The 26050-nt window shown below is 36.4% G+C and overlaps 2 protein-coding genes across 4 annotated transcripts in view; one reads left to right on the forward strand and one right to left on the reverse strand.

Annotated features, from left to right (window-relative positions):
- The window catches only part of LOC105216010 (G1/S-specific cyclin-D2), a 209998-nt gene that overhangs the window by 46264 nt on the left and 137684 nt on the right, over positions 1-26050 (reverse strand). The gene's annotated exons all lie outside the window — the stretch shown is intronic.
- On the forward strand, positions 4738-24879 carry LOC105216015 (gamma-aminobutyric acid receptor subunit beta-like). Of its 2 annotated transcripts, none has more exons than XM_011190262.3 (10): positions 4738-5196; positions 14669-15147; positions 15511-15614; positions 15671-15738; positions 18908-19092; positions 19153-19310; positions 19432-19716; positions 19783-20001; positions 20064-20285; positions 23500-24879. In XM_011190262.3, exons 2-10 carry the CDS (start codon positions 14972-14974, stop codon positions 23664-23666), a joined length of 1584 nt encoding a protein of 527 aa, XP_011188564.1. In that variant the 5' UTR covers positions 4738-5196; positions 14669-14971; the 3' UTR covers positions 23667-24879. The 2 variants fall into 2 exon arrangements, with proteins under 2 accessions (XP_011188564.1, XP_028898560.1); XM_029042727.2 differs by having other exon boundaries at positions 4738-5162.

Consider the following 26050-nt stretch of genomic DNA (forward strand, 5'->3'; position numbering starts at 1 on the left):
AAATATGCGTTCTTGGTCAGTCAGCAATCCACATGTGTTATCTCTCGAAATGGCCCAGTCAATTGGCCGCCCCGGTCGTGCGATTTGATGCCGTTAGACTATTTCATGTGGGGCTACGACAAATCTATGGTCTATGGCAACAAGCCAGCGACGATTGATGAACGTACGAAATGGAATTGCAGCAGTATTGGCCGATTTATGCTTGAAAACAGTCGAAAATTGGGTTCAGCGACTGGACGTCTGCAAGCGTGAACATGGTGGGCATGCAAAAGAAATCGAGTTCCATACATAACTGAAATATTCAGTGCTTACTTTGTCTGTAGCATCCGCTAAGGTAAGACAAGCTTGGTTTTTATATGATTGGCGATTTTCGTTTATTCAAAGGTCATACTTTGTTGCTGGTTCGTAATTTCTTGACCAAAAACAACAGCAATGTAACGATGCCACAGCCCCCATCTTCGCCATGCATGACTTAGTGTGACTTTTTCTTATTATTTTTCTATATAAATAAAGCCTTAAATAACCAGAGTTATTACAGGCATACCAGACATCGGCTCAAAGGCTCAAAGGCCAACCCAAAAATCGATGTTTAGTAATATTTCGACGCTTGGATGAAGAGTGGCAATAAGTGCATAATATCAAATGGGAACTTCAAAAGGCAAAGATATTAATAAACGACAAATGAATAATTTTTTTTATCAAAATTAAAATTACCGTTATTTTTTTAACACTCTTTATTGTTTTAATGCCATCAGAATTTGTTCATCTTATACGAGGTGATTTTAGAGAAAAATCTTGGGCAAATCTTAATTAGACCCTGTAAGACTATCACACCAATTGTGTGATAGTACAGGAGTACAGTACAGAAGGAGGAGAAGATTTTGCTTTAAGTCTGACTACTCATTTCAGAATACCAAAAATTTCTGATAACAACCATTGAATTTAAAATTAAGAAGAAAATGTGAAGTGAAGTTAAAGCCTTTGTTTACTTTGAACAGAAGACCATTTTTTTAGAAACTCCTCCTCCATTACATTCTTGCTTCATACCGTTCAATCCTTTACTTAAAAATTAACGATATTACTCGATTATTCAAGCTGAAGCGATTGAAAAATACAATATTTGTATTTGTATAGATACCTTGATTCGATAGCTCACACTCCGAAAATTTGCAACACTTATTTGTAGTTTTTAAAATCGCATTTCCGTTTCCTGTACAATAGATACACAACTTATTACTGAGTTTGTAAACAGAAGCCTCTAATGACGGCTATAATTTGCTTTAGACAAATAAAAATATATACGGAACGCAATTTTTTCAGTCAACAACAATAATGCTTACGACAAATTTATTTACAATCATCGCTTACTTTCGAACATTCGCTGATTAGCAAACAAATATTTACTTTTATGTAAATATGCGCAGAAAACTCACACTCGAGTTAAGAATATGCGTAAACAACAATAAATACAAATATGCGTACAATCAAGCGAGTAAATAATACTAAACATCTATGTATGTACTTAAAAAAATGCTTGTGGCATACACCATTCCTAAATCACATACAACTTCCCATTACTGCTTTTTAAGATCTTGTTATCCTCTCACCATCCTAAACAAATTATTGACACTCATGCTAATAAGAAGCCATTTTAAATGATGCTGACATTAAGCTCTCTATATACGAGTATATGGATGCAGTTATAAATTTATTTGTCACTACATCAATCGAACCGGACACATTAAAGCTCATGAAATGTCATTATGATTGAATATTTTACATAAATAATTATCTCAGAAAGTAGTACATATTTTAGAGCGGGAGTTGAGCAATTTTAATAATCGATAAATTAAGTGATCAGTTAATAGAATTGATAAAATATATACATTTTAATGTGATTTTTATACTCTCGCAACAAAAGTTGCTAAAGAGAGTATTATAGTTTTGTTCGCATAACGGTTGTTTGTAACACCCAAAACTAAACGAGTTAGATATAGGGTTATATATACCAAAGTGATCAGGGTGATGAGTAGATTTCCGGATGTCTGTCCGTCCGTCCGTCAGTCCGTCTATCTGTCTGTGCAAGCTGTAACTTGAGTAAAAATTAAGATATCTTGACGAAACTTGGCACAAATATTCCTTGGCACCATAAGAAGAATAAGTTCGAAAATGGACTGAATCGGACCATTGCCACGCCCACAAAATGGCGAAAACCAACAACACATAAAGTGTCATAACTAAGCCATAAATGAAGATATAAAAGCAAAATTTGGAATAAAGGATCGCACTAGGAGGGGGCATATTTGGATGTAATTTTTTTGGGGAAGTGGGTGTGGCCCCGCCCACAAATCGGTTATTTGTATTTAACTCGCAAACTAATAAAGCTATATAAACCAAACTTTCTGCAGTCGGTTCTCTTACATACCCCACCACATACCATGAAAATAGTTGAAATTAGATAATAACCACGCCCACCTCCCATACAAAGGTTAGGTTGAAAATTACTAAAAGTGGCGAAAAACGTCAGAAACACTAAATTTTGCAGAAGAAATAGCAGAAGGGAGCTGTACTCAGATTTTTTTACAAAATGGAAAATGGGAGTGGCATCGCCCACTTATGGGTCAAAAACCATATCTCAGGAACTACTCGACCGATTCGAATGAAATTCCGTATATAATATTTTCTTGACACCCTGATAACACGGACAAAAAATGGGCGAAATCGGTTCACAATCACTACTACTTTCCTTATAACTCAATTTTGAAATCCATCTTATTCCTTCACTTTGTAATGTAAACATAAGGAACCAATGAAGATAACGGAATAAAACTTTACACAATTAGTGCATATCATCTCTGGCTTCACTTGTGAAAAAATTGTCGAAAACAGACCATAACTTTTCAAGGCCCCAGATATCGAACATGTTGAACTCAGCGGCTAAGGATACATTTTAACCGAAAATATGGGTAAATCTCTCAGATATCTCAATTTAATTCAGAGGAAATTTGTTTCTTCTAATAGTGTGTCTCTGTTCCAAAAATTATTAAAATCGGGTCATAACATTTCCATATACCTCATTGTAGGTTTTTCAAAAGTATCTTCTCCTAGCTCCCATATACCTAATTATAGGTTTTTCAAAAATACGGGGAGCTTTATTCCGCATATATGTATTGGTTAAATTTCTTCAATAAATTGCGAGAGTATAAAATGTTCGGTTGCACCCGAACTTAGCCTTTCCTTACTTGTTTATTTTAATATCGGCAGTGACCCGAGATAGATAGATTAGGTTAAGCTGTTAGGTAAGACTATCTTAAAATAGGAATATTCGCATATTCCCAAAAGGTAACATGCAGCAATAATATCAGATATTTTGCGAAAAATAACCAATTCTTTACCGATGGAAATTTAATCAATTAAAGCAAAATATTTGTTTATACAAAAAATTTACCTTATAAGCTTAGTCAAGGAGCTCCAAACTGTCTCCTTTTACTAACCTAAACCAAAAATTATTCTAGTAAACCATCGGATGAGTTCGGTAAGGACCAGAGTAGATGGTCTCTCAGCATGGTTAATCATGCCCTAGTTATGGGTGTTTTCTAAATAGTTATTTCCTAAATGTAGGAAGAAGAAGAGTAGAGATATATCGGTCCCTTACTACGGAACTGTTCAACTTTCCCAACATAATTTAAGATGAAACGAAGAGTTTCAAGACTCTTAATTTCAGTTATTCAGATAAACTGAGAAAGAATTAGTCATCTCATCTCAACAAAAAAATTTCTAGCAGAATCTAGGTGCTTTATCGTTATATTAGAATCTCGATAGTTTCTGATATCATATAGTATAGGCCAGTTTATCAAGTGTAATCCCTGTGATATTGGTTGCGGAGATGGACTTTACTACTTTACTACAGGTTAAAACGCCGCTAAATTTTTTCGTGAAAGAAGTGCGAGCCCATTTTTTTGACGGGTTTTCAGAACACTGTTCTACACAATATTTTAAGCTTAAAATTTATATTTATACTGTCGAAATATATGTTAATAAATGATAATAATATATATTGTATACTGGTCGTAGAAAGAAAATTTCCACTAAAAGCAGGCCTTCACATGGGATGACCCCCTAAACTAATCGGAAAAAATTGAAATCGCAAATGTATTGCCCAATATATGCGATAGTATTTTGTTTCAATGATGAGATATTTTATTATCTCTCGATAGACTTCTCTTTGAAGATTTAAATTATCAAAATGATAAAAAAGATATATTATATTTAAAGAATGTAAAGCCCAAGTATTTGAGAGCAGTCGATATAAATATTAAAGAATATACAGGTGTATAATGAAAAGTGGATTTCAAAAATTACATTTTTTAACACCAACTAACAAAACGAAACTGTCAAAAAATAATTGCGAATATCAGAAAACCTTTTTACCCTTTCATAACGTCCAAAAAATAACATTTTACCTTCCAGCAAACATCACGTACAGATGTCGCCTTTGTCAAAAAATAACCGTAATTCTCAACACATTCAACACTGCGCAGCCTCCAACAAATGAACATGCTCTCAGTGCGCACAGCATCCACTGCGGCACTGACAGCTGCCATCCACACCAACAACCGAACACGTAAGCGCTCTCTTGACAAATGCTGTAATCAGATTTGCGAGGATTCGAGACAAACAGCCCAGAGCCGTATGCCAAACGCTCGATTGGGTTCATCGGCATTCGTTTGGTGGCTGTGTACGAGAGCTCGTGTGCTAGAACGGATTAACACCGCTGATCGTGTGAATTGGTACAACAAACTAATACATAGATACGAACCGACACACGAACACGAGCACAAGAGGTGCAGAGCCAGTCACTGTAGACGAGGCGCGACGGGTCGTGAAAGTGAATTGGGCTTTTGGGCATATGAAAAGGGGGCAACGGCGCACGAAAGCGAATGTGAAAAGTGAAATTAATTTTTGTCTGCTGCAACTTTGTTGAAGTTGAAATTTGTAATCGGAACGTTGCGGCTGGTGGCGTTGGTGGTGTTAACGGTGTCGGTTGGACGGTCGTTAGAGCGTATACAAAGCAAAAAAAATTGATACTAATAACAACAACAACCACGTAGAAACGTTAACGAACGTTATCGAATCGCATGATGTACGAGTCTGTTAATGAGGTGATTGCAATTGGAGAAAAATGTTAAAATAACGGTAAAAAAATTACATAATTTTTATTTAAGCAGGCAATGAATGCTGGAGTGTGCGATAAAATTAAATTGAATATAATTAAAAATGTCATTTGGTCGAAAATAGTTTAATATAAAAGAGCAGAGTTGTCAAACTAAACAGAAAAAACGGTAAAAAACAACAACAACCAATAGGAAATAACATTAAAAATAACAACAACAACAACCAAGCAGAAAAGAACAGTAAAAACAACAACAAAAACGACAAAACAGTAAAAAACAACAACAACAACAACATTTCTGACGAACGCCAAGTAAATTTCTTAATTATATGCACGCGTTGGGGTGACATACAACAATAACAACAACAACAAAAGCGCATATTACTTGCTGGCTGCCGTCTGTATGTGTGTGTGCGTGTGTGTTTGAGTGCAAGGATGCCACACATTAACTATTCATTATGCACAACTATACTTTATGGATGTCAAATGCATATGCAAGTGATGTATATATATACACACACACTCACAGACACTTTAATATATATGTATGTGTGTGTCCATGTGACACGCTCTCGCTGTGATGACTTGAATAATATTGAACATCGTTTCGTCCTTCAAGCGCAATTCGAGGAGCAAAAGTGCATAATGTGCGACCATAAAAAAGACAATGAAAATCCGTCAAAAAAAAAATACATATATATACATACATATATACATAGATATGTAAGCATGTATATGTATGTGCCTCCAAAGGCGTTTAATAAATGATTCCAAACCCGAAATAGGTCAAATTTACAAATGCCTCCACACACAAAGCGTCGCATTACTGACGCTCGGCAGCAGCGTCGCATTGCCGTCGGCGCTGTGCTGCCATTTGCAGTTACTACTGACTGTTGCTGTTGGCTAAAGCACATGCCTTCAAACACACACACACACACAGCATGAGTTGTTGTTGCTCTTGTTGCTTGTCATTTAAAAAATTATGTGCGCTGTCGACGTTGCTGTTACATTTCGTTGGTGCGCGCAGCAGCACGCTTTGACAGCAGCCTTATTATCGTACATTTTTGCTCATGCCAGCCTGCCTGCCTGCCCTTTTCACTTACACCAGTATGCGTGTGCTTGTATGTGTGTGTTGCATATTTTTAGGCGTAATCACTTTAAAGTGCAGTTAAATTCTTTAATGACACGCTAGCAGCGTCACAACAGGAAGCGCGACGCAGCAGCAGTGATTATGTGCACAAAAAACATACACACAGGCACATTTATATGTGTATATGCAAGTAGATATGTTTATAGACATAAACCAAGTGCTAAGTGCTCCGTGATGGATGCAAATGAGCAAAAAGACGCAAAGTACAAAAATAAAATGTGTAAATAACTGACGCACGAGACACTGCTGTGATAGTGTGGTTGACATTTTTATGTCTTGATTTATTGCCGGATGGCAAAAATTTTGCTTAAAAATACCCGTCGTTATTATTAGATGACAAGCGAATGCTGAGGCGACATAATTAAAAATACCATTTGAAGAATATAAAAAAATTTAATTTAATTACGTAGCTATTCATGCTAGACAAGAAACTTGACAGAAATATAGGGGACCATATTTACGAACGAACTTTTTTTTTTTTCAAAATAATCAAGAAACTTAAAATCTTGTAATATATCTTCAAAAAAAAAAAGAATATAAAAGAATATAGATTTACAACCAATGAAACGCTTCCAAATAACTTAAAGAGCTTTGCAAAATGATTATTCATATCACAGTACGAAAATTTTTAATAATCTCAACACTGGATCGGCTTTCATTAAAATTTTTAAATAATTATTTCGTATCGGCTGGAATTCGAACCAGCGACTATCCTAATAGCGGCTAGGACCTTAATTCACTCAACTAAATCTTATATATATAACAGGACTATTTAAATTCAAATTACATGCCGCAGTAAGTTGCTCTTAGTCATCTGTGATGTTATTGGAAGGAGTGTCATGGCGTATGAGCAATATTAGAAAGTGATTTGTTCATTGTAAATGTTACTTATACATTTTGACATTTCATAAGCAGTAAAAATAAATAATTAAGAAAATGCGGTTTATTAATTATTTTTTATCAATTTGGTAAAATTTTCTTCCCCTCAACATTCATTTTTCATTTCATTTGTATTTTTATAAAAAAAAGTCACTATTAGTAATAATAATCTCATACACAATAGAGCGCATGTCTTCGTATATGATAGAACCAAAAGGAAAGGACAAAACTATCTATAAAAACCTTTAACGAATTCCTAACATATTTTTAACCAATTTTTTTTTCTACTACTTTCCCAATTTCTACTCTCTATACAAGAAAAATTGAGTAAAATTCAGTCAAATAATATAAATAATTTTATGAATGGATTATCTGTAAAAAGATTTCCTTTTTCTTGAAATACTTCACACGATTACTTTTTGTTATGATTGTCTAAAAAATAGCAAAAGTAAGCACTTTAAAATCAAAATGCGTCCCAAAAATGTATCTAAATTTAGCTCGAAGGATCTTTAGCCTCAGGATTGCTTCATTTGGGAGCAGAATGTGTACCTGGGAAAATATTTTTCCTATCTATGGTTAAGAAGTGGCTTGCCGAGCACGGTTTCGGTTGCCGAGGTGCGAGAATGCCATATGTCATAAATAACACCCAGCACAAAAGGAATATTAAATTATGCCACACCAGTTATTAAAGGCGCCCACCTATCCAGAGTTCGAAAACAATTTAATTTTTTAAATATCTACTATTTAATTTAAACAATTCAGCATATCAAAGATACATGTTCAAACAGTATTTTATAAAATTTTTATTTAAAAATTCCAAAAACCCAGCTGTTGGTACTTCATCTCGTATGACGTATCCAAAAAGAAAGATCTTTCCGTGGACAGTATAACTCATGTCTGGTTCATCTAAAATCAATAAACCAGAAATATTTCGATAGTAGTAGTGAAAAAATCTAGTTAATAATCGAAGGAAAAAAGAAAATACTAAAATTTGAATTTTTGATCGAATTTTAACCAAAAAAGTCAATATTGTAAATCACGTTACCTGACTGACGTGGCGGAAGGGTCTGTCTCTTACAATTTTACCCGAATTGATTTGGTATTTTAGGATGATATTGTAAAGATATTGTAATATTTAATAAGACCAAAAAAATTTTTAAAACTTTCATATTTTGAAACAATTAATAAACAATAAATCGGTGGTATATAGAAATAGGTCTATATATTTTTCAGAATACCGGAATATGTACGAAAAAGCATATATATAAATTTAAATAATCTTCTACTTTTCATATACCAACGACGACACGATTAACATGTGATTCATCATGATCATGCAGCGAACCCTGAAAATCGAGTCGAAAATCTAATGACCACCATCTCACGAAATTTCAAATAAAAGCTTATTTCAGTAGGTTTATATCATTTCATTCTACTATGTCCTTATTCAAAACACCCTCTTACAAATGCGATAAGTGCGTAATAACTATCTGGGTCATTTTCGAAAATTTTAGAAAACAAAGTAATAAGAAGTTTTTCTTACTAAAAAGAAGTAAGAGGAAAGAAAAAAGTTTATGACTTTTACCACCCACATCATAGTTAACAGCAATATCTTCGGACAATTTCCCAGCACCCTAGATATCTTATACAGAGGATTTATTAGAGGAATTAATTAATTCAATTATCTTAGAGGAATATCTCGTTTCCTCTAGCAAGGAAGATTTCAGATAAATAGATGTTTTTCGCAAGATTTTGACTAGAGCTCTTGGTATGCGACTACCCGAATAGGGCATTATTCGTATAATGTTATTCGGTTTGCACTATTCGGATAGTCGTCAGTCATCGACTATACGATTAACCGCTCATTTTCGACTATTCGAATAGTGCAAGTTCATTATTTTTATTTTTATTGAAAAAAGTGAAAAATTTAAACTAACAAAAAACTTGCTTTAAAATACAAAAAATCACAATGATTTCACTGGATCCATTAAGTAATAACCACATAGTTTTTAACCATTTCAACTGGGCGAATGTATTAAATAAGTATTTTTCATAAAACGACTGTTTTGATATAAGGTAGTTAACAGGTTAACATTTGCTGATTGCAAGCAGCTTCTACGTGGTGTCACAATATTTCCAGCAATGGAGAACGTCCTCTCTGAACCCTAATTTTGACATAGCCGTACAGACAAACAATCAAGTACAATTAAAGCGCTTATAGCGCTTGTATGATTTGGTATTGATTTTGTACTTAATTTTTAACTTTTGCAATTGTGAGTAGACAGTATATCTTTCCTAGTAGATTTAATTGATTGAAAATTTAAGATCCAAGCTCGGATCCGTAAAACAAATGACACAAACTCTAATGAGTTGTTATACCAGTCTATAAGTACATAATAGCATTAACTATCCAGGTAGAAACACTCTTAAACTATATGCTATCACATGAATGAACCAGACATTCCAAATGAGCGCAAATTAAATATTGACCATGGTCGTCTTCTTAAAAGGGGGAAATATCTTTAGATTGGGTATGTGGATATGCCTATAATAAATCTCTCTCTCTCGTTAAACACCTTAAGGATAGGACTTCATCATTTAATTAACGTAAATTGAGCTTCAAAGACAATTAGATTATGAAATTAAAATGAAATCAAATATTTCATTAAACGTCTCACTAAACTGGCTAAAACTTTAGTTATTTGCTCATACACACTACTATCCAAAAGACTACATATCTTGCACTAGAAGTACAAGGAAATATAAAGGAAACTAAGCAAACAGCCTGTGGCAATAACTATCGACGCCGTCTACACTGGTGTGAAAATAACACGCACACCGGATGTGCCTTTTGTTTTCAGCCCAAACAGCGCCAAGCGACAAACGCAAAAATGTACAAGCGCACCAAATGCTGGCAAGCGGCAACGGCAACCAGCAGCAGCAGCTCGAGCAGCCGCCACTTGTAATTGCGTAAGCGTGCACTTGTGCGACTGACAGCTGACAACTAACTACAAAGCACACACACACACGCAGACTAGCAACGATATAGAAGAAAGGGCTTAAACGCAGAACCCTAAGCAGCGTGTGTCTGCGTGCCACTGAGTGTGTGTGTCTATGTATGAAAAACTATGAACACTTGGCAACTTGAAGATGACAAACTGCAAGACTTTTACGAAAAATGTTGCAAAAATCACGCTGAATGCGTTCGCTTTTAGACACTACCGGATTATGCTGATGCTGAGTCTGCTGCCAGCTACGGACTGGGGTGTGATTGGTGGAGCTTGGTGGGGCATGTCAGTGTTTAACGCAATTATGCACTTTAGTGAAGGTTCTTCCTAATTGAAATTGTGAAAAGCCATCAACAGTAACTACAATAAAACTACAACAACAAAAGCAACAAAATATAACAACAACACTAGGCTAAAATACACTTTAGTTTCACAATGCGTTGCCTTCATACTCTTCTCAGCTTGCACTCTCTCCCTCTCTCTTCTTATACTCTTCTTCTCATGCATTTTTTTCGCTTTTCCTGTTCTTTTTTTCTTTTCTATTTATGTATATTCTATGGCCTACTTGTTGTTCTTGCACTTTACTCGCATTTTCTTTTCAGTTGGTGTCTTTTGTGTGGTGTGCGAGCGCATTAAATGCACAAGTTGAATAAACTTTTGTTCAACAACGAAAATGACTATGTAAATATAACGGTACAAAAGGTACTTGTAACACACTATCCAAAATGTACAATAAAAATGGCAGAGCGAATAACAATGATAGAGAATAATTTCAAGCATAGAAATGACAAAAAAATGCACGTTGCTTTTATTGCTGCTTTCATTGCTGCGAAGCGCACATGGCGTATGAGTAACTTAGTGGCATTGCTTTTAGCATTGGACGACAAGGCGTATGATGAATATATGCATGGAAATTCAATGGCATTTTATTATTAATGATTTTTTGTTGTTGTTTTTTTGTCTTAAATAGGTGTGTAATATTTTAATATGCCAATTAGTTGGCGATAATGCTTAGATTTTATAATGGTGACATAATTGCAGCTGATAAATGGCATAATTTTCTGTGTTTTGTAATGGTTTTATAGAGAATCTTGTATGAATTTCTGAAGGGAAGAGCACATTCTACTAATTACGAGTATATCTATGAATCTAGATAGAATTTCAGTCTTGGTTTTTTCGTGAGAAAATTCATATTTCATATTTCAAATTACCAGAATACAATCGTTCAAAGGTCTACCGATTTGATCGTTATCACATAATAAAAATCTGATGTAATCGAGACAAAGGCATTTCCAGCCTATCCATTAGGGTGTCCCTTAAAATGCAATATTAAGAATTACGATGTGGCACACAATTTTTTTTTCCTTTCGATAAGTTCAATCAATCTACAAAATTTCAAATCTGTTGGAAAAACGAAAACCCTGCCTCAAGGCACTCGAAGTTTTACGTTTTTTTTTTTTTCAATATTTTATAACTTTGGCAGTCTGGCATCTGAGAGAAGTAATGTTTCTCATGTATCTGCCTTTTAATTCATATAATAAATATAAAAATATATATCAATATAAAAATAATATCAATATAAAAATAAATACCGCTGTATGTCCAACTGCATTTACTTAGCTAATATATGTAGTTCGTCATCAACTTCTATTTTACTCCGCGATTTGAGTCAATAAAGTATTTCTTTTCGTTCGCGCGCCTAGCCCTTTTACTGAGGGCAGGTTTTAGCTTGTCTACAGTTTTCTGTATCCTTCGTAAACTGAGTTGTGTTTTTTGAGGATTTCTGGCTTCAAGTGTCATGATGAGTGGTGTTAAAATAAGGAAGCATTTATATTTTATTGACCATAGTGAGGAAGAGATACCGGGAGCGAAACTACCACCCCGTCTGCAAGTACTGTGGTATTTGTCTTATAAACTGCAAGAAAGGAATGAAAGTGTCAGTGTTTCTGAAGCAAGTCGAACGACTTCAGATGCTGTTTGTGAGTTTTGGGAACGAGCAAGAATTCCTACTAGTGACAAAGCTTACGTGGTGAAAAAAATTATCGCTCTTCACGTTGAATATAGGGCACTCCAGAAAAATGCCTCTCGGCGTTCAGCTCGGCAAATAGAATTAGAAGCTTCTTTTGTGGACAAATTTAACGATCTCTTCGATGTGTCACACAAAGATGCAATGACTTTGATTACCATTCCTGACAGAAGATGAAAGGACGTGTAGGTGCAATGTTACCTGCAAAAGATATTAAAATAGCTGGTGTCGAGAAGAAGCGACATCTAGGGCATCTGTGGTATTTAATACCTGAGTGAGTGACGCTTGCCGTATTTGATTCCACTCTTTCTATTGAAATGAAACGTAAGATGTCACAGATACTCTGCTATATGTAAAAAGAGGATAATGCATCTAATTTATAGCCTCTATCCTTGAGTTACAAAAAAATTATTGTCAGACCGAAAGATGTTGCAAATTTTCTGGAAAAAGGTTTTTATGAGCTACTAACTCTCTCAAAATTTTCCGCAGGTTCAATTTTAGTCATGACTTCCTACAAATTGATCCAATTGAGTGGGCCTCATGTAAAAGTTTTATTATTGCCAAGGAATTTTTTACAACGTTTCCTGTTATCAATGACGCTGCTGAAAGGGCCGTAGGCTTAACTCAAGAGTATTTGGGGCAAGTGAAAACTGAAGACAATTTCCAAAACCTTCTCCTTGTTAGTCAGCACGCTCGTAGAGTAATGCCTATGATATAAATAAATAATAGTTTAACAGTCTTAAAGTGTTTGTATTCTTCAGTAAATGTACTGATATCAATTTAAGTTCTTCTGGTAGTAGAAACTTGCATTATTATTCGCGTTACAGTAAGTGAATAACCTTTGACATTTGCCTTTCAAAAAGTTAAATAATACATATTTTGAGCTGCTTGAGGCAGGGTAGAGGATCATCGCTGGAATTCTGAATTTTTTAGGCGGTTTCAGTTAACCAAAAGGAAAAAGAAAACAATGCGCCGCGCAAAAAAATATCAAATTTTGAAATTTTTAAAGAATAAGGGACACCCTACTATCCATATTCAAAAAAATTATTCGTGAATATTTATGTGGTTACCGTTTGTCGTAAGAGACCCACTTTAATCACCAGCACCCATTCACTTCGGATATGTATAAATTTGAATGCCATTCAGCAGATACAAATTGTATTAACTGGTGTGGCACCCATGCATCGGGCTACGTTTAGTATCCATATTTATTTAAATACAGTGAAACTTCTCTAACCCGAATCACCATAATCCACAAAAAAACTTCGACTTAGAAAGACTTCGAGTTATAGAATTTTGCATTAAAAAATAAATTTTTTTAAAAAGCTTGCTTAGGCTCTTGACGTCTGCTTTTGTCACATGATTTATGAAATCCATTAGAGTAAAATCATATTTTTTGTTCTCCTCCATACGATTTAGAGGGACTCTTTTAAAATTCTGCTTCGGTAGTAAAATTTTAAATTTGGTATAATGCCCTGGTTGAAAAGTTCGATTTATGGAAGGAAATTTATATGAAATTTTACTTCTATTGCCAATTTGAGAGTTAGAGTTATGGAGAACTTCGAGTTAGGGAAGTTTGAGCTATAGAAGAAAATGTGTATGAAATTTAATTTTTTAACGCTGTTGCCAATACAAAAGTTCGAGTTTTGGAGATCTTCGAGTTATAGAAGTTCGAATTATGAAAGTTCCACTGAAGCTCCAAACAGTTTTTGTGTCAGTTGTAGCTTCTAGTAATGGTCAAAACAGTCCATTCAGGTACTAAACAAAAACAAATTGGCTATTACAGTTTTAGAATCTTTATTCACAGCACCTGCCTTGTATTTTCGCTTTTATCGTAAGAAAATAGTTTGAATTAACGCAAAACATACTCAGAAGTGTTTTTAGATAATAATCAGTTAGTTATAAATATCAAAAAATTTGCGATATTGAGTTATTCTACTCACACACTATGTGGAAGTTTTTGAACTATAGTTAAGAAATATGAGAGAAAAGATTCGAGGAGTTCCAACATTAAACTTAGCAATCAGTTTACCAATACCAATGAGACCAATACCATTCCATCATTCCACTCCCAGCTAGATTATAAAGATGCTACGAGCATATATTGCCACACTTCAACGAAACTAAGTTTAAAACCCTTCCATCAATGAGCCTAAGAGTCACTGCTGATATATCTTAAGTAAAAACAAAACAGACACGAAAAATTGGTTGAGAGCGCCAGCTGTTGAGAAACAACATCCAAATTAAAATTCTTTAAATTTTCTAAAGAAATCGTTAAGAATGCTGAGGTTAGCATTTCTTTAAATAAAGGGCAGCTAAATTACGCAAGGAGTAAGCTTACATATACCTAAACAATTTTTATTAAACAAAAATCATATTTATCTATTAAATTGATTAAAAACAAATTTTCCAACTTTCCACATATTCCACAGAATCGACGCAATGCAGCTATTTCGCACGAAATAATTCACTAGAACAACAGCACCAAATACATAGCAATACATAGTAACGACGAGCGCAAAATGCAACAACAACAACAAGAAGCAAACTTCAACAAGCTCCTACCATGACATACGTACAATAAACTAAAGAGTTCTACATACAAATATATCACCTATATATACAACAACTGCAACCGAATCGCTCATCACGGCCAGCAACGGGATATCAACACGTATGAACGCCAACAACTCAGCACTAACACAACGCAGCACAACAACAAAAACACGACGATAATGTGGTGTAAAATAAAAGGAAGTAGCAGCAGCCGATGCAAACGAAAAGCGACGGAGTGCAGCAGCAGCGAGGGCAGCGCCAGCAGTGGGAGTGGCGCGACAAGCACACGACGAACGCACTGTTGCACGCTGCTACTTTTGGTCATACTCACATTGACGCACATTCCCAGCGCGAGGTAAGTGCGGCTTCAACCACTTCTACACACACACACACATCCTTTTAGCGACCATCCTCACAGAAATCTACGTGACTAAATACTTCGATATCGGCGGTTGAGACTCGCACACACATTATACACTCACTAGATGGCAACCTTGACTCTTGTAATGCGCTTAAAACTCGCTTATCAGCTTTGGTCACCCAAAGTGCCAAGAGATTATTGCAAAAATGCATATTTCCAACGCTTGCCACATTCCATAACACACTTCCTCTTATAGCTACTGTGGGCATGTGCATTTTTGCTGCCTTTTTTGCTTTTTAACGGCCCGTTAATTCATTTAAAGTCAAAAATAGTTAATATTATGTATCTCCATTGCAGATGTAAGCGAAAAGAAATGGCTGCCGGTCGTTTGGAGAATGTCACACAAACTATTTCGAAGATCCTACAAGGCTACGACATACGTTTGCGTCCGAATTTCGGCGGTGAGCTACATAAAGCAATTGTTAAAGTGAAATATTTAATTTTTAATTAATTACAGGTGAGCCATTGCATGTGGGCATGGATCTCACAATAGCCAGCTTTGATGCCATATCCGAAGTAAATATGGTGAGTACAGCTAATTGCGAAATATAAAGTGATACTGAAGAGGGATTGACGGAACTTCCTACTTTTTTGAATTTTAAAATATCCGAGTTTCGCACTATTCATACCTGTCTTATATTCCTATTTCCATTAATTACAAAAAATACCGGAAAACTATGTTTTGGGATTTGAAATAAAATTGTAGAAGAGGGATTGTCAGCTTGAATAACTGACCTTTATTAAATGAATTGCTCATAATCCCAAACCAGTCGAGGGTAGTTCTCAAAATATCAGACTTTTCCAAAATCAAAGTCTCTATGTTAAGGAGTAACTTGTGGCACATTCTTAGATCCTCTTATTATCATTAAAATATGGAATTGGTTAAACCTGTTTTAGAAAATTCAGACCTTATTTTTCATATTTGGCACTACATCCGTGGGTCGGTCTGGGCCAACAACACAAAACTTCGTCAGTTGTCTCTATCCTTTGCGAAGTCACGCCAGTTATACATCCCAAGTGCAGACAAGAAACTGCATAGGGGTTGATCCTTCCATTGAATGCCATGGATCCCAAATCGCAGGAATTTTTTCACTGGGGCATCGTCTTCTATTCCATCTTCTTCACAAGATCGCAAGACCAAATTCTTTTTATACTCTCGCAACAAAAGTTGCTAAAGAGAGTATTATAGTTTTGTTCACATAACGGTTGTTTGTAACACCTAAAACTAAAAGAGTTAGATATAGAGTCATATATACCAAAGTGATCAGGGTGACGAGTAGATTTGAAATCCGGATGTCTGTCCGTCCGTCCGTCTGTGCAAGCTGTAACTTGAGTAAAAATTAAGATATCTTGACGAAACTTGGCACAAATATTCCTTGGCACCATAAGAAGATCAAGTTTGAAAATGGGCAGAATCGGACCATTGCCACGCCCACAAAATGGCGAAAACCAAAAACATATAAAGTGTCATAACTAAGCCATAAATGAAGATATAAAAGTAAAATTTGGAATAAAGGATCGCACTAGGAGGCACATATTTGGATGTAATTTTTTTGGGGAAGTGGGCGGGGCCCCGCCCACTCATCGATTATTTGTATTTAACTCGCAAACTAATAAAGCTATATAAACCAAACTTTCTGCAGTCGGTTCTCTTATATACTCCACCACACACCATGAAAATAGTTGAAATCGGATAATAACCACGCCCACCTCCCATACAAAGGTTAGGTTGAAAATTACTAAAAGTGGGTTAACTAACTAACGAAAAACGTCAGAAACACTAAATTTTGCAGAAGAAATAGCAGAAGGGAGCTGTACTCAGATTTTTTTACAAAATGGAAAATGGGCGTGGCATCGCCCACTTATGGGTCAAAAACCATATCTCAGGAACTACTCAACCGATTCGAAATTCGGTATATAATATTTTCTTGACACCCTGATAACACGGACAAAAAACGGGCGAAATCGGTTCACAACCACTACTACTTTCCTCAATTTTGAAATCCATCTTATTCCTCCACTTTATAATGTAAACATAAGGAACCAATGAAGATAACGGAATAAAACTTTACACAATTAGTGCATATCATCTCTGGCTTCACTTGTGAAAAAAATGTCGAAAACGGACCATAACTATTCAAGGCCCCAGATATCGAACATATTGAACTCAGCGCCTAAGGATACATTTTAACCGAAAATATGGGTAAATCTCTCAGATATCTCAATTTAATTCAGATGAAATTGTTTTCTTCTAATAGTGTGCCTCTGTTCCAAAAATTATTAAAATCGGGTCATAACATTTCCATATACCTCATTGTAGGTTTTTCAAAAGTATCTTCTCCTAGCTCCCATATACCTAATTATAGGTTTTTCAAAAATACGGGGAGCTTCATTCCGCATATATGTATTGGTTAAATTTCTTCAATAAATTGCGAGAGTATAAAATGTTCGGTTGCACCCGTACTTAGCCTTTCCTTTCTTGTTCCTCCTGTTTCTAGCATGGAAAATGCTGTACTGACGGCTCTGTTGGTGAGGCTTATGATGTCTTGTAATATTTTAGAATAGATAGTCCCACTCCGGCTCAGACTAGCGGGTATCACTTTTTCCAGCATTATATTGAAGAATACGCACGAGAAGCAATCATCCTGTAAAATATCTTCTAGTATCGAACAGCTCGGAAAGGTACTTCCCGATTTTGACGGAGCTAATAGTTGTGTTCATTGCCTTTCTACACGACCGTATGAGTTTTGCAGGGATATCAAATGTAGATATGGCATCGAATAGGTTTGAAGTCGACAACGAACTGATCGAGGTCGATATGTTTGTCAAGGGTCTTTTCCAGAATTTTACGTACTGTAAAAATCTGGTCTATGGTGGATTTGCCGTTGACCTCCCCAAACGTTGTTTACCACAGCAAACGGATGGCTTTAGGTCTGGCAAATCCAAATAGTGTGATAAGCTGGAAATAAAACTATTCGGTTTCTAGTGCAAAAATTAACTGAAACTCTTATATCCAAAAAATATGATTTCGATTGGGCACCTACATAGATCTCTAGTCATCCAGAAGACATTAGTGGCGTCAAATGTCTTTTATCAGTCCTATGGAGCAGCTATCTTTCTAACTTAAGTCATAGGTATTCTTCTTGATTTCCTATAAAATTTATTATATAATTCATTAATCCAAACCAGTTAGGTTGGATTAAGAGGAATCTCTGTGAAAGCAGAGAATCTTACTTGGACGGCTGTGTGCGCTGGTCTTTTGTGATGCCCAAAAACTCTCACTGGATCCAAACGAACCTCACGATTGGACGAAACTCTTGGAATCTTTCATTTAATTTTTAAGTGTCTAATTTCAATTCCAGTTAATTTTCTAGGTGCCTAACGAAGTGCCTAGATGACACCACCTTGTCTTCCTTAATATAACTTTTGTAACTAGCGTCTGACAAGATCTTTGATCTCACTGACCACAATAACTTGACAAAGCCTAATTTGAGATTCTGACGAAAAAATCGACTTTCCGTACAATACCACTATCCAGAGATATCAACGGGAAGTCCTTAATTTTCGTTCCAAACCATAATCATTGGACTCACCTGGCCGCCAGAGCCAGAAAATATCTAAAGAAGCATCTTTTCTAAATATTTATACAATTCTGGACCTTTTTTTAATGGAAAACTAATATTCTCCTTCCTAGGACTACACCATCACCATGTATCTGAATCAGTACTGGCGCGATGAGCGGCTTGCCTTCAATGCATACGGACCATACTACGATGATGATGCGGACGATGATGGTGTCAATGATGTGCTGACGCTCTCAGGAGATTTTGCAGAGAAAATTTGGGTGCCCGACACATTTTTTGCAAACGACAAAAATAGGTGAGTGTATTTGAGTATATATTCAAATCGTAGATCCTAATAGAACTTGCCATTTGACAGTTTCTTACATGACGTCACCGAACGCAATAAACTGGTGCGTTTAGGTGGCGATGGCGCTGTCACCTATGGCATGCGCTTCACAACAACACTCGCCTGCATGATGGATTTGCATTATTATCCGTTGGATTCGCAGAATTGTACAGTGGAAATTGAGAGTTGTAAGTAGTTGATGCAGTCTAATTGGAAATTGCGTAGATTTTTAGTGAGAACATTTTTGTTTGTTGCTTTCGTTGTGGCTTGTTTGTTTTGCGTGGTTTGCTTTGTTACGACTATTCACAGATGGCTACACTGTCAGCGATGTGGTGATGTATTGGAAGCCGACACCCGTACGCGGCGTCATGGATGCCGAACTGCCACAATTCACGATAATCGGTTACGGTACGAACGATCGTAAAGAGCGTCTGGCCACTGGTATATATCAGCGTTTATCGCTCTCTTTCAAATTGCAACGGAATATTGGTTATTTTGTATTTCAAACATATCTGCCAAGCATATTGATTGTGATGCTCTCGTGGGTGTCCTTCTGGATCAATCACGAGGCGACGAGTGCGCGCGTCGCTTTAGGTAAGCTGTAGACTTGTTCTCTATATCTCTCTATTTACTAATTAAAACTCTCATTTTCTCGCACAGGCATAACCACCGTGCTGACTATGACTACAATAAGCACCGGTGTGCGTAGTTCCTTGCCGAGGATATCTTATGTCAAAGCCATTGACATTTATTTAGTTATGTGCTTCGTGTTCGTTTTCGCTGCCCTGCTCGAGTACGCAGCTGTCAATTACACGTATTGGGGCAAGCGCGCTAAGAAAAAAGTGAAAAAGTCCAAAGATGGTGAAGGCAGGAAAACAGGTCGGCGAATGTGAAGATCCCCATATCATATTCATTTTAATTAATTGGTATCTCTCTTGCAGGCAAGGGCGATAAATCCGAAACGTGTTCAACAGCCGATGACATCATCGAATTGCAGGATGTACGCATGAGTCCTATACCCTCATTGCGTAAAGCCAACTACAATAGCACGCTCGGCTCCATAGGCACCGAAACTGTGGACCTGGCAAAGTTTCCACCGAGCTTTAGAATTACGCGCAATTATGGCACAAATCGTACACATTTGCGTTATAGAGGTCAAAAAGGTGGGTGGAACGGACAGAAGGAATATAATCTGAGGGAATCTCTGGTTATATATCTAAAGCGTTCCTTAATATTCTTTAAAGGAATCGAGAGTTTTAGGATAAACAATAAGATAAACAATTATCGACCTCAGGTTAATGTTTCATTATTACATTCTAAGGAAAATAGTAAAGAATACTTATTAAGGGAAATAAGAAGGTTCTCAGGTTCTAAGAACAAAGTTCCAGTATTCAGATAATTTAAAAGATTTCCAAATCTAAGATTATTCACAGATCCCATTTAATCCTTTCCCATAAATCTATGAAGCCATCGATCATATTATCTGTTGATATCAAGCGAGACGCATCTGCAGACAAAAAAAGAAAGAGGCCGAAATGCGTGAGTACGAAGAGCTTGAGAAGCTGGCAGACAGAGGGAATGCTCAAAAATTTTATGAAAAAATGAAGCGACTTAACGAAGGTTTCAAGACCGGAGCATCCTCATGTAGAGACCAAGGTGGTAATCTGGTAACCGATGCCCAGGGCATACTGGGATTATGGAGGGATCACTTCTCCGGCCTGCTGAATGGCAGTGAGAGTACAACACCAGGAGATGGCGAACCCGATCCCCCAATCGATGACGATGGAACAGATGTTCCATTACCCGACCATGAAGAAATTCGAATAGCAATTACCCGCTTGAAGAACAACAAAGCAGCGGGGGCCGATAGATTACCGGCAGAACTATTCAAATACGGCGGCGAAGAACTGATAAGGTGCAAGCATCAGCTTCTTTGTAGAATATGGTCGGAAGAAAGCATGCCTGACGATTGTAATCTCAGTGTGCTCTGCCCAATCCATAAAAAGGGAGATACCACAATCCGCGCCAATTACCGTGGGATCAGCCTCCTAAATATCGGATACAAGGTTCTATCGAGTGTACTGTGTGAAAGACTAAAGCCCACCGTCAACAAACTGATTGGACCTTATCAGTGTGGCTTTAGACCTGGAAAATCGACAACTGACCAGATATTCACCATGCGCCAAATTTTGGAGAAGACCCGTGAAAAGAGGATCGACACACACCACCTTTTTGTCGATTTTAAAGCTGCTTTCGACAGCACGAAAAGGAGTTGCCTTTACGCCGCGATGTCTGAATTTGGTATCCCCGCAAAACTAATACGGCTGTGTAAATTGACGTTGAGCAACACCAAAAGCTTCGTCATGATTGGGAAGGACCTCTCCGAGCCGTTCGATACCAAACGAGGTTTCAGACAAGGTGACTCACTATCGTGCGACTTCTTTAACCTGATGCTGGAAAAAATTATAAGAGCTGCAGAGCTAAACCGAGAAGGTACAATCTTCTACAAGAGTGTATAGCTCCTGGCGTACGCCGATGATATTGATATCATCGGAAGCAACAACCGCGCCGTTTGTTCTGCTTTTTCCCGCATGGATAAGGAGGCGAAGCGAATGGGTCTGGAGGTGAATGAGGACAAGACGAAATATCTCCTGTCATCAAACAAACAGTCGGCGCATTCGCGTCTTGGCTCCCACGTCACTGTTGACAGTCATAACTTCGAGGTCGTAGATAATTTCGTATACCTGGGAACCAGCATCAACAACACGAACAATGTCAGCCTCGAAATCCAGCGCAGAATAACTCTTGCCAACAGGTGCTACTTTGGACTGAGTAGGCAATTGAACAGTAAAGTCCTCTCTCGACGAACCAAAATCAAGCTCTACAAGTCGCTTATCATTCCCGTCCTGCTTTACGGTGCAGAAGCTTGGACGATGTCAACATCAGATGAGACGACACTAGGAGTTTTCGAGAGGAAAATTTTGCGCAAGATTTATGGTCCTCAGAACATTGGCAACGGCGAATACCGCAGACGATGGAACGATGAGCTGTACGAGTTATACGACGACATTGACATAGTTCAGCGAATAAAAAGACAGAGAGCGACCTGGTTACACTTGGGATCTCCAACTGGCGCCGAACTGCGAAGGAGAGAGAGAGGTGGCGCACTATCGTCGATTCGGCTATAACCGGCTAAACGGTTGCAACGCCAATCACATACACATCAAGCGTTCTTAATATTAACGTCTCAGATGGTCCACTAGTCGAGTCCAATTTTCGATCACTCGTTCCAGCATTTCGAGTGGTAACTGGCGAACAACACACATGATGTTTTGCTCCAATGCCTGAATCGAAGCGGGATTGGCCGCATAGACTTTAGACTTTACATATCCACACAGGAAAAAGTCTAATGGTGTGATATCACCCGAGTGTTCTCTCAATAAATCCAATAATTGATGGTGGAAAATGGCGCCGTCTTGTTGAAACCAAATGTCGCCGAGATCACGAGCATTATACCTAACCGTTGCTTTTTCTGGATGAAATGGCAGCTCTTGAATTTCTTAAGATACTCTTCGTCCCAAATGAGGCAATTTTGTTTGTTTACGTACCCCTTGAGCCAGAAATGGGGATCATCGCTGAGCAGAATTTGGCTCGAAAAAGTCGGATCTTCTTGGAATTTTTCATGAGCCCCTAGCACGAAGCGATGTCGGTTAGGAAGGTCGAACGTCTTCAGTTCTTGCAAAAGCTGTATTTTGTACGGTTTTAATTCAAGATATCGACGCGCCAAGTCGTTCCATACGTCAATCCGAGTTGCTGCGAACGACGCTGAATTGACTCTCCACGGAGACTCACAGCTACGACTGCTATATTTCTTCAATGCATGCTGGACGTGGTCTATTCGGTCGAATATTATAGTATAATGAATGGTGGCTCTCAAGATTGGTGATGGTGTTGCGAATAGTACGCTCAGTAGGCCGATTATGTTGACCATATGTTGCTAAGCTCGCGAAAGAACGTCAATTTTTGCAATAAAGTTGAAAATTTTGCAAAAGTTATTCAAGCCTAAGTCTTTCCAGGATGAAATGCCAAGCAATACTGAACATAAATAACATGATAGCTTGACACGACTCACACGTGATGTGTCAAAAAAATGCTCTTAAAAAAGTACTTTTCCCTGGATCACCCTTTAGCTCGAGACGAGTGTAACCAACATAAATTAAAAATTCACCTTCGTTTTGAATAGACCTCGTACATATGTCAAGATGTCGAGAACTCCATTTGTAATTTCCACAAATATCATTGTAACATCAAGAACTTATTATTTTCCCCTATAAATTACAACACTATTCTAATATCCCTCACTTTGTATACTTCCAGGCAAACCACGCATGCTGCATGCGCTGAAACGTGGTGCTTCGGCCCTCAAAGCAACTATACCAAAAATCAAAGATGTTAACATTATCGACAAATATTCACGTATGGTGTTCCCAGTCAGCTTTTTAGCCTTCAATCTGGGCTACTGGCTATTCTACATTCTGGAATGATAGCACCTGCTGACACTTCACGCCAAATAGGAGGAACCCTAGTTAGTGTGTAGTGTACAAGTTAAAAAAGACACCTGCAAATTCAAAAACTAACCACGTAACCAATTGCCATGGCACATGCAAAATCAAACTGCGCAAAGAAATCCAATGTGAGAGAATCCAATCAAAATTGTGAAAAAAAAAGAAAAAGAAATCAAAAAAAATTTCGCCAAAAGTAACCAAAAAACAAACCAAATGTGTCCTCAAATGAATTAAATTAAAAAACGAATGTGAAGACTAGAACTAGCGAACCAAAGAAAATTAGAGAAACAACACCAACCTAAATTGTCAAAATAAACCCTTTAAAAAACAAAAAAGTGAAAAAAATATAAATATCAGAAAAAAGCACGACTTCATTGCCATTTCGATGGATGTGTTTGAAAATCTTAAACAAGTTCAAAAGATAACTAAGAAAGTAAAAGAAAGTTGAGACTTAGTACTTAATGCAACCCTTAGCTATTACTAAATATAAAATTAATTACAAACATACCTACAAAACGAATTCTTACCAATATTTAGTTTAAGTTAGCAATGAATTAGGAAGTCCAATTGAATGAAAGAAGGTCTTAGAAAACAAAAAGTAAAAAATATAAAAAATTATATATCTAAATTAATTAGATTGTAGCTTGGAACAGGAACCGAAAGAAATTATTTTCAATTTTAATTATCCAAATCATTGGTATTTCAAAAACAAAAAGGAAAAAGATTTATCTAGAAATCCCGATAATTATGACATATATTGTTTCAAAAGAAAAATTACATATGGAAATAACGGTAAAAATATAAATATGTTAGAACGCAAAACCAAAAGAATCATTGAAAGAAAAATAAGTTCCAACGATGACCTATTATTTTCATTCCGTTCCCCAGTTTAAGGCATATGTATAGCCATTTGGAAAAAATATGATTTCTTCTTCCAACTTATAGCTATAGCATATCCTAGGTGGCAACCCTAAAATCAAAATTTGCTGTTAGCGTGTAATTAGTGTAAGCGTACAGTTAGTTGAGAGTTAGGTGAGAAGACGAGTAGTAACATATGTTTAGGCAGACAGTTTTGGAAATGGCAAAACAAATGGACCTAATTTTTAGACCACTAAGATAAAACTGTTAATAAATCTACAAATAAATTAATATTTGAAATTTGAAATGAATAAACGTGCATATGATATTTTAACTAACGGTGTTTTAATTCGAAAAAAAATTATTCAGAAGTACTGAGAGTAAAGTAATGTCGGTATATCTTAAAGAGATACAACTCTTTTGCAGATGGAACTATAATCCATGCACAGAAAGTCAGAGTAGAAAGCTGAATACTGGAATAAGTAGGGATATAAATATTGTATTCACTTAAAGACCCCAAAAAAAAAAAAAAATATTTTTGTTCAAATGGATATCAGAATGAAACAACCATTAATCCATAATTGTAACAAAATATATGGTAAACATATAAGGAGTTGTGATTAATTTGAATTTAGACTCTGTAAGAATATTACCTATAATTATGGTACAGTGCGACGCAGTGAACGAAAAACAACATTGATGGTCGATGCATAAGTATGATTCGACGGCTAGCAGTTGTGGACTCGATAAGTAGCGGTCAAATAAGGACCTAGTTAAGACTACGAATAACAAGAAATATAATTTTTCCCATTATATATACCAATTTTGTGCCGAGTGATTGAATTAGTGACGAAAAAAAATCGAATTTGGTCGGCCCAGATCAATGCAAGAAATATTGGAGAGATTCGCACCAGGAACAACGGTCCTGCTATAAGCGGTATCTTTGATTTTTTGGACAGCGAGTTAAAAAATTTTCTGGAAATTTTTATGGCACATAACTGGACATATCAGCAGGATAACGCTCCAATCCACACGAAGCACATCTTTAACGAATGGAAAAGTCCCGTATTTCAATGTGCAGAATTTAGTTCGAACCTAAATCTTATTGGGGATCCTCTCTGCTACTGTTTTCCAGTCATTAGTTAATTCTCTGATTAAGCGACTTAATTTAGTATTAAAATATAAAGATAATGCTACTGACTATTAAAAGAAACATTTCTTTCAGTAAGATTTACTTCTTTAGATTTACTAATAAAAATAGTTAAATGCATATATAAATATTTACTATAAACCTAAACTTAAATTATGTTTTATACTTTAACATATTTTTTTTTAATTTTTTGTTTTTTAATCGTATATACTAGTAGTAACAAACCTGCATACTCAGAAACATCTTGAAATTTTCTAATCTTTTAGATTTTTTGCATAAAGTTCATGCACATATAATTATTTGTATGAGGTAGTATATCCACAGATGTTTCTCAATTCAATCTGTTCTGTTCATT

Source organism: Zeugodacus cucurbitae, chromosome 5 (assembly GCF_028554725.1).
Source record: "Zeugodacus cucurbitae isolate PBARC_wt_2022May chromosome 5, idZeuCucr1.2, whole genome shotgun sequence".
Classification (NCBI taxonomy): domain Eukaryota; kingdom Metazoa; phylum Arthropoda; class Insecta; order Diptera; family Tephritidae; genus Zeugodacus; species Zeugodacus cucurbitae.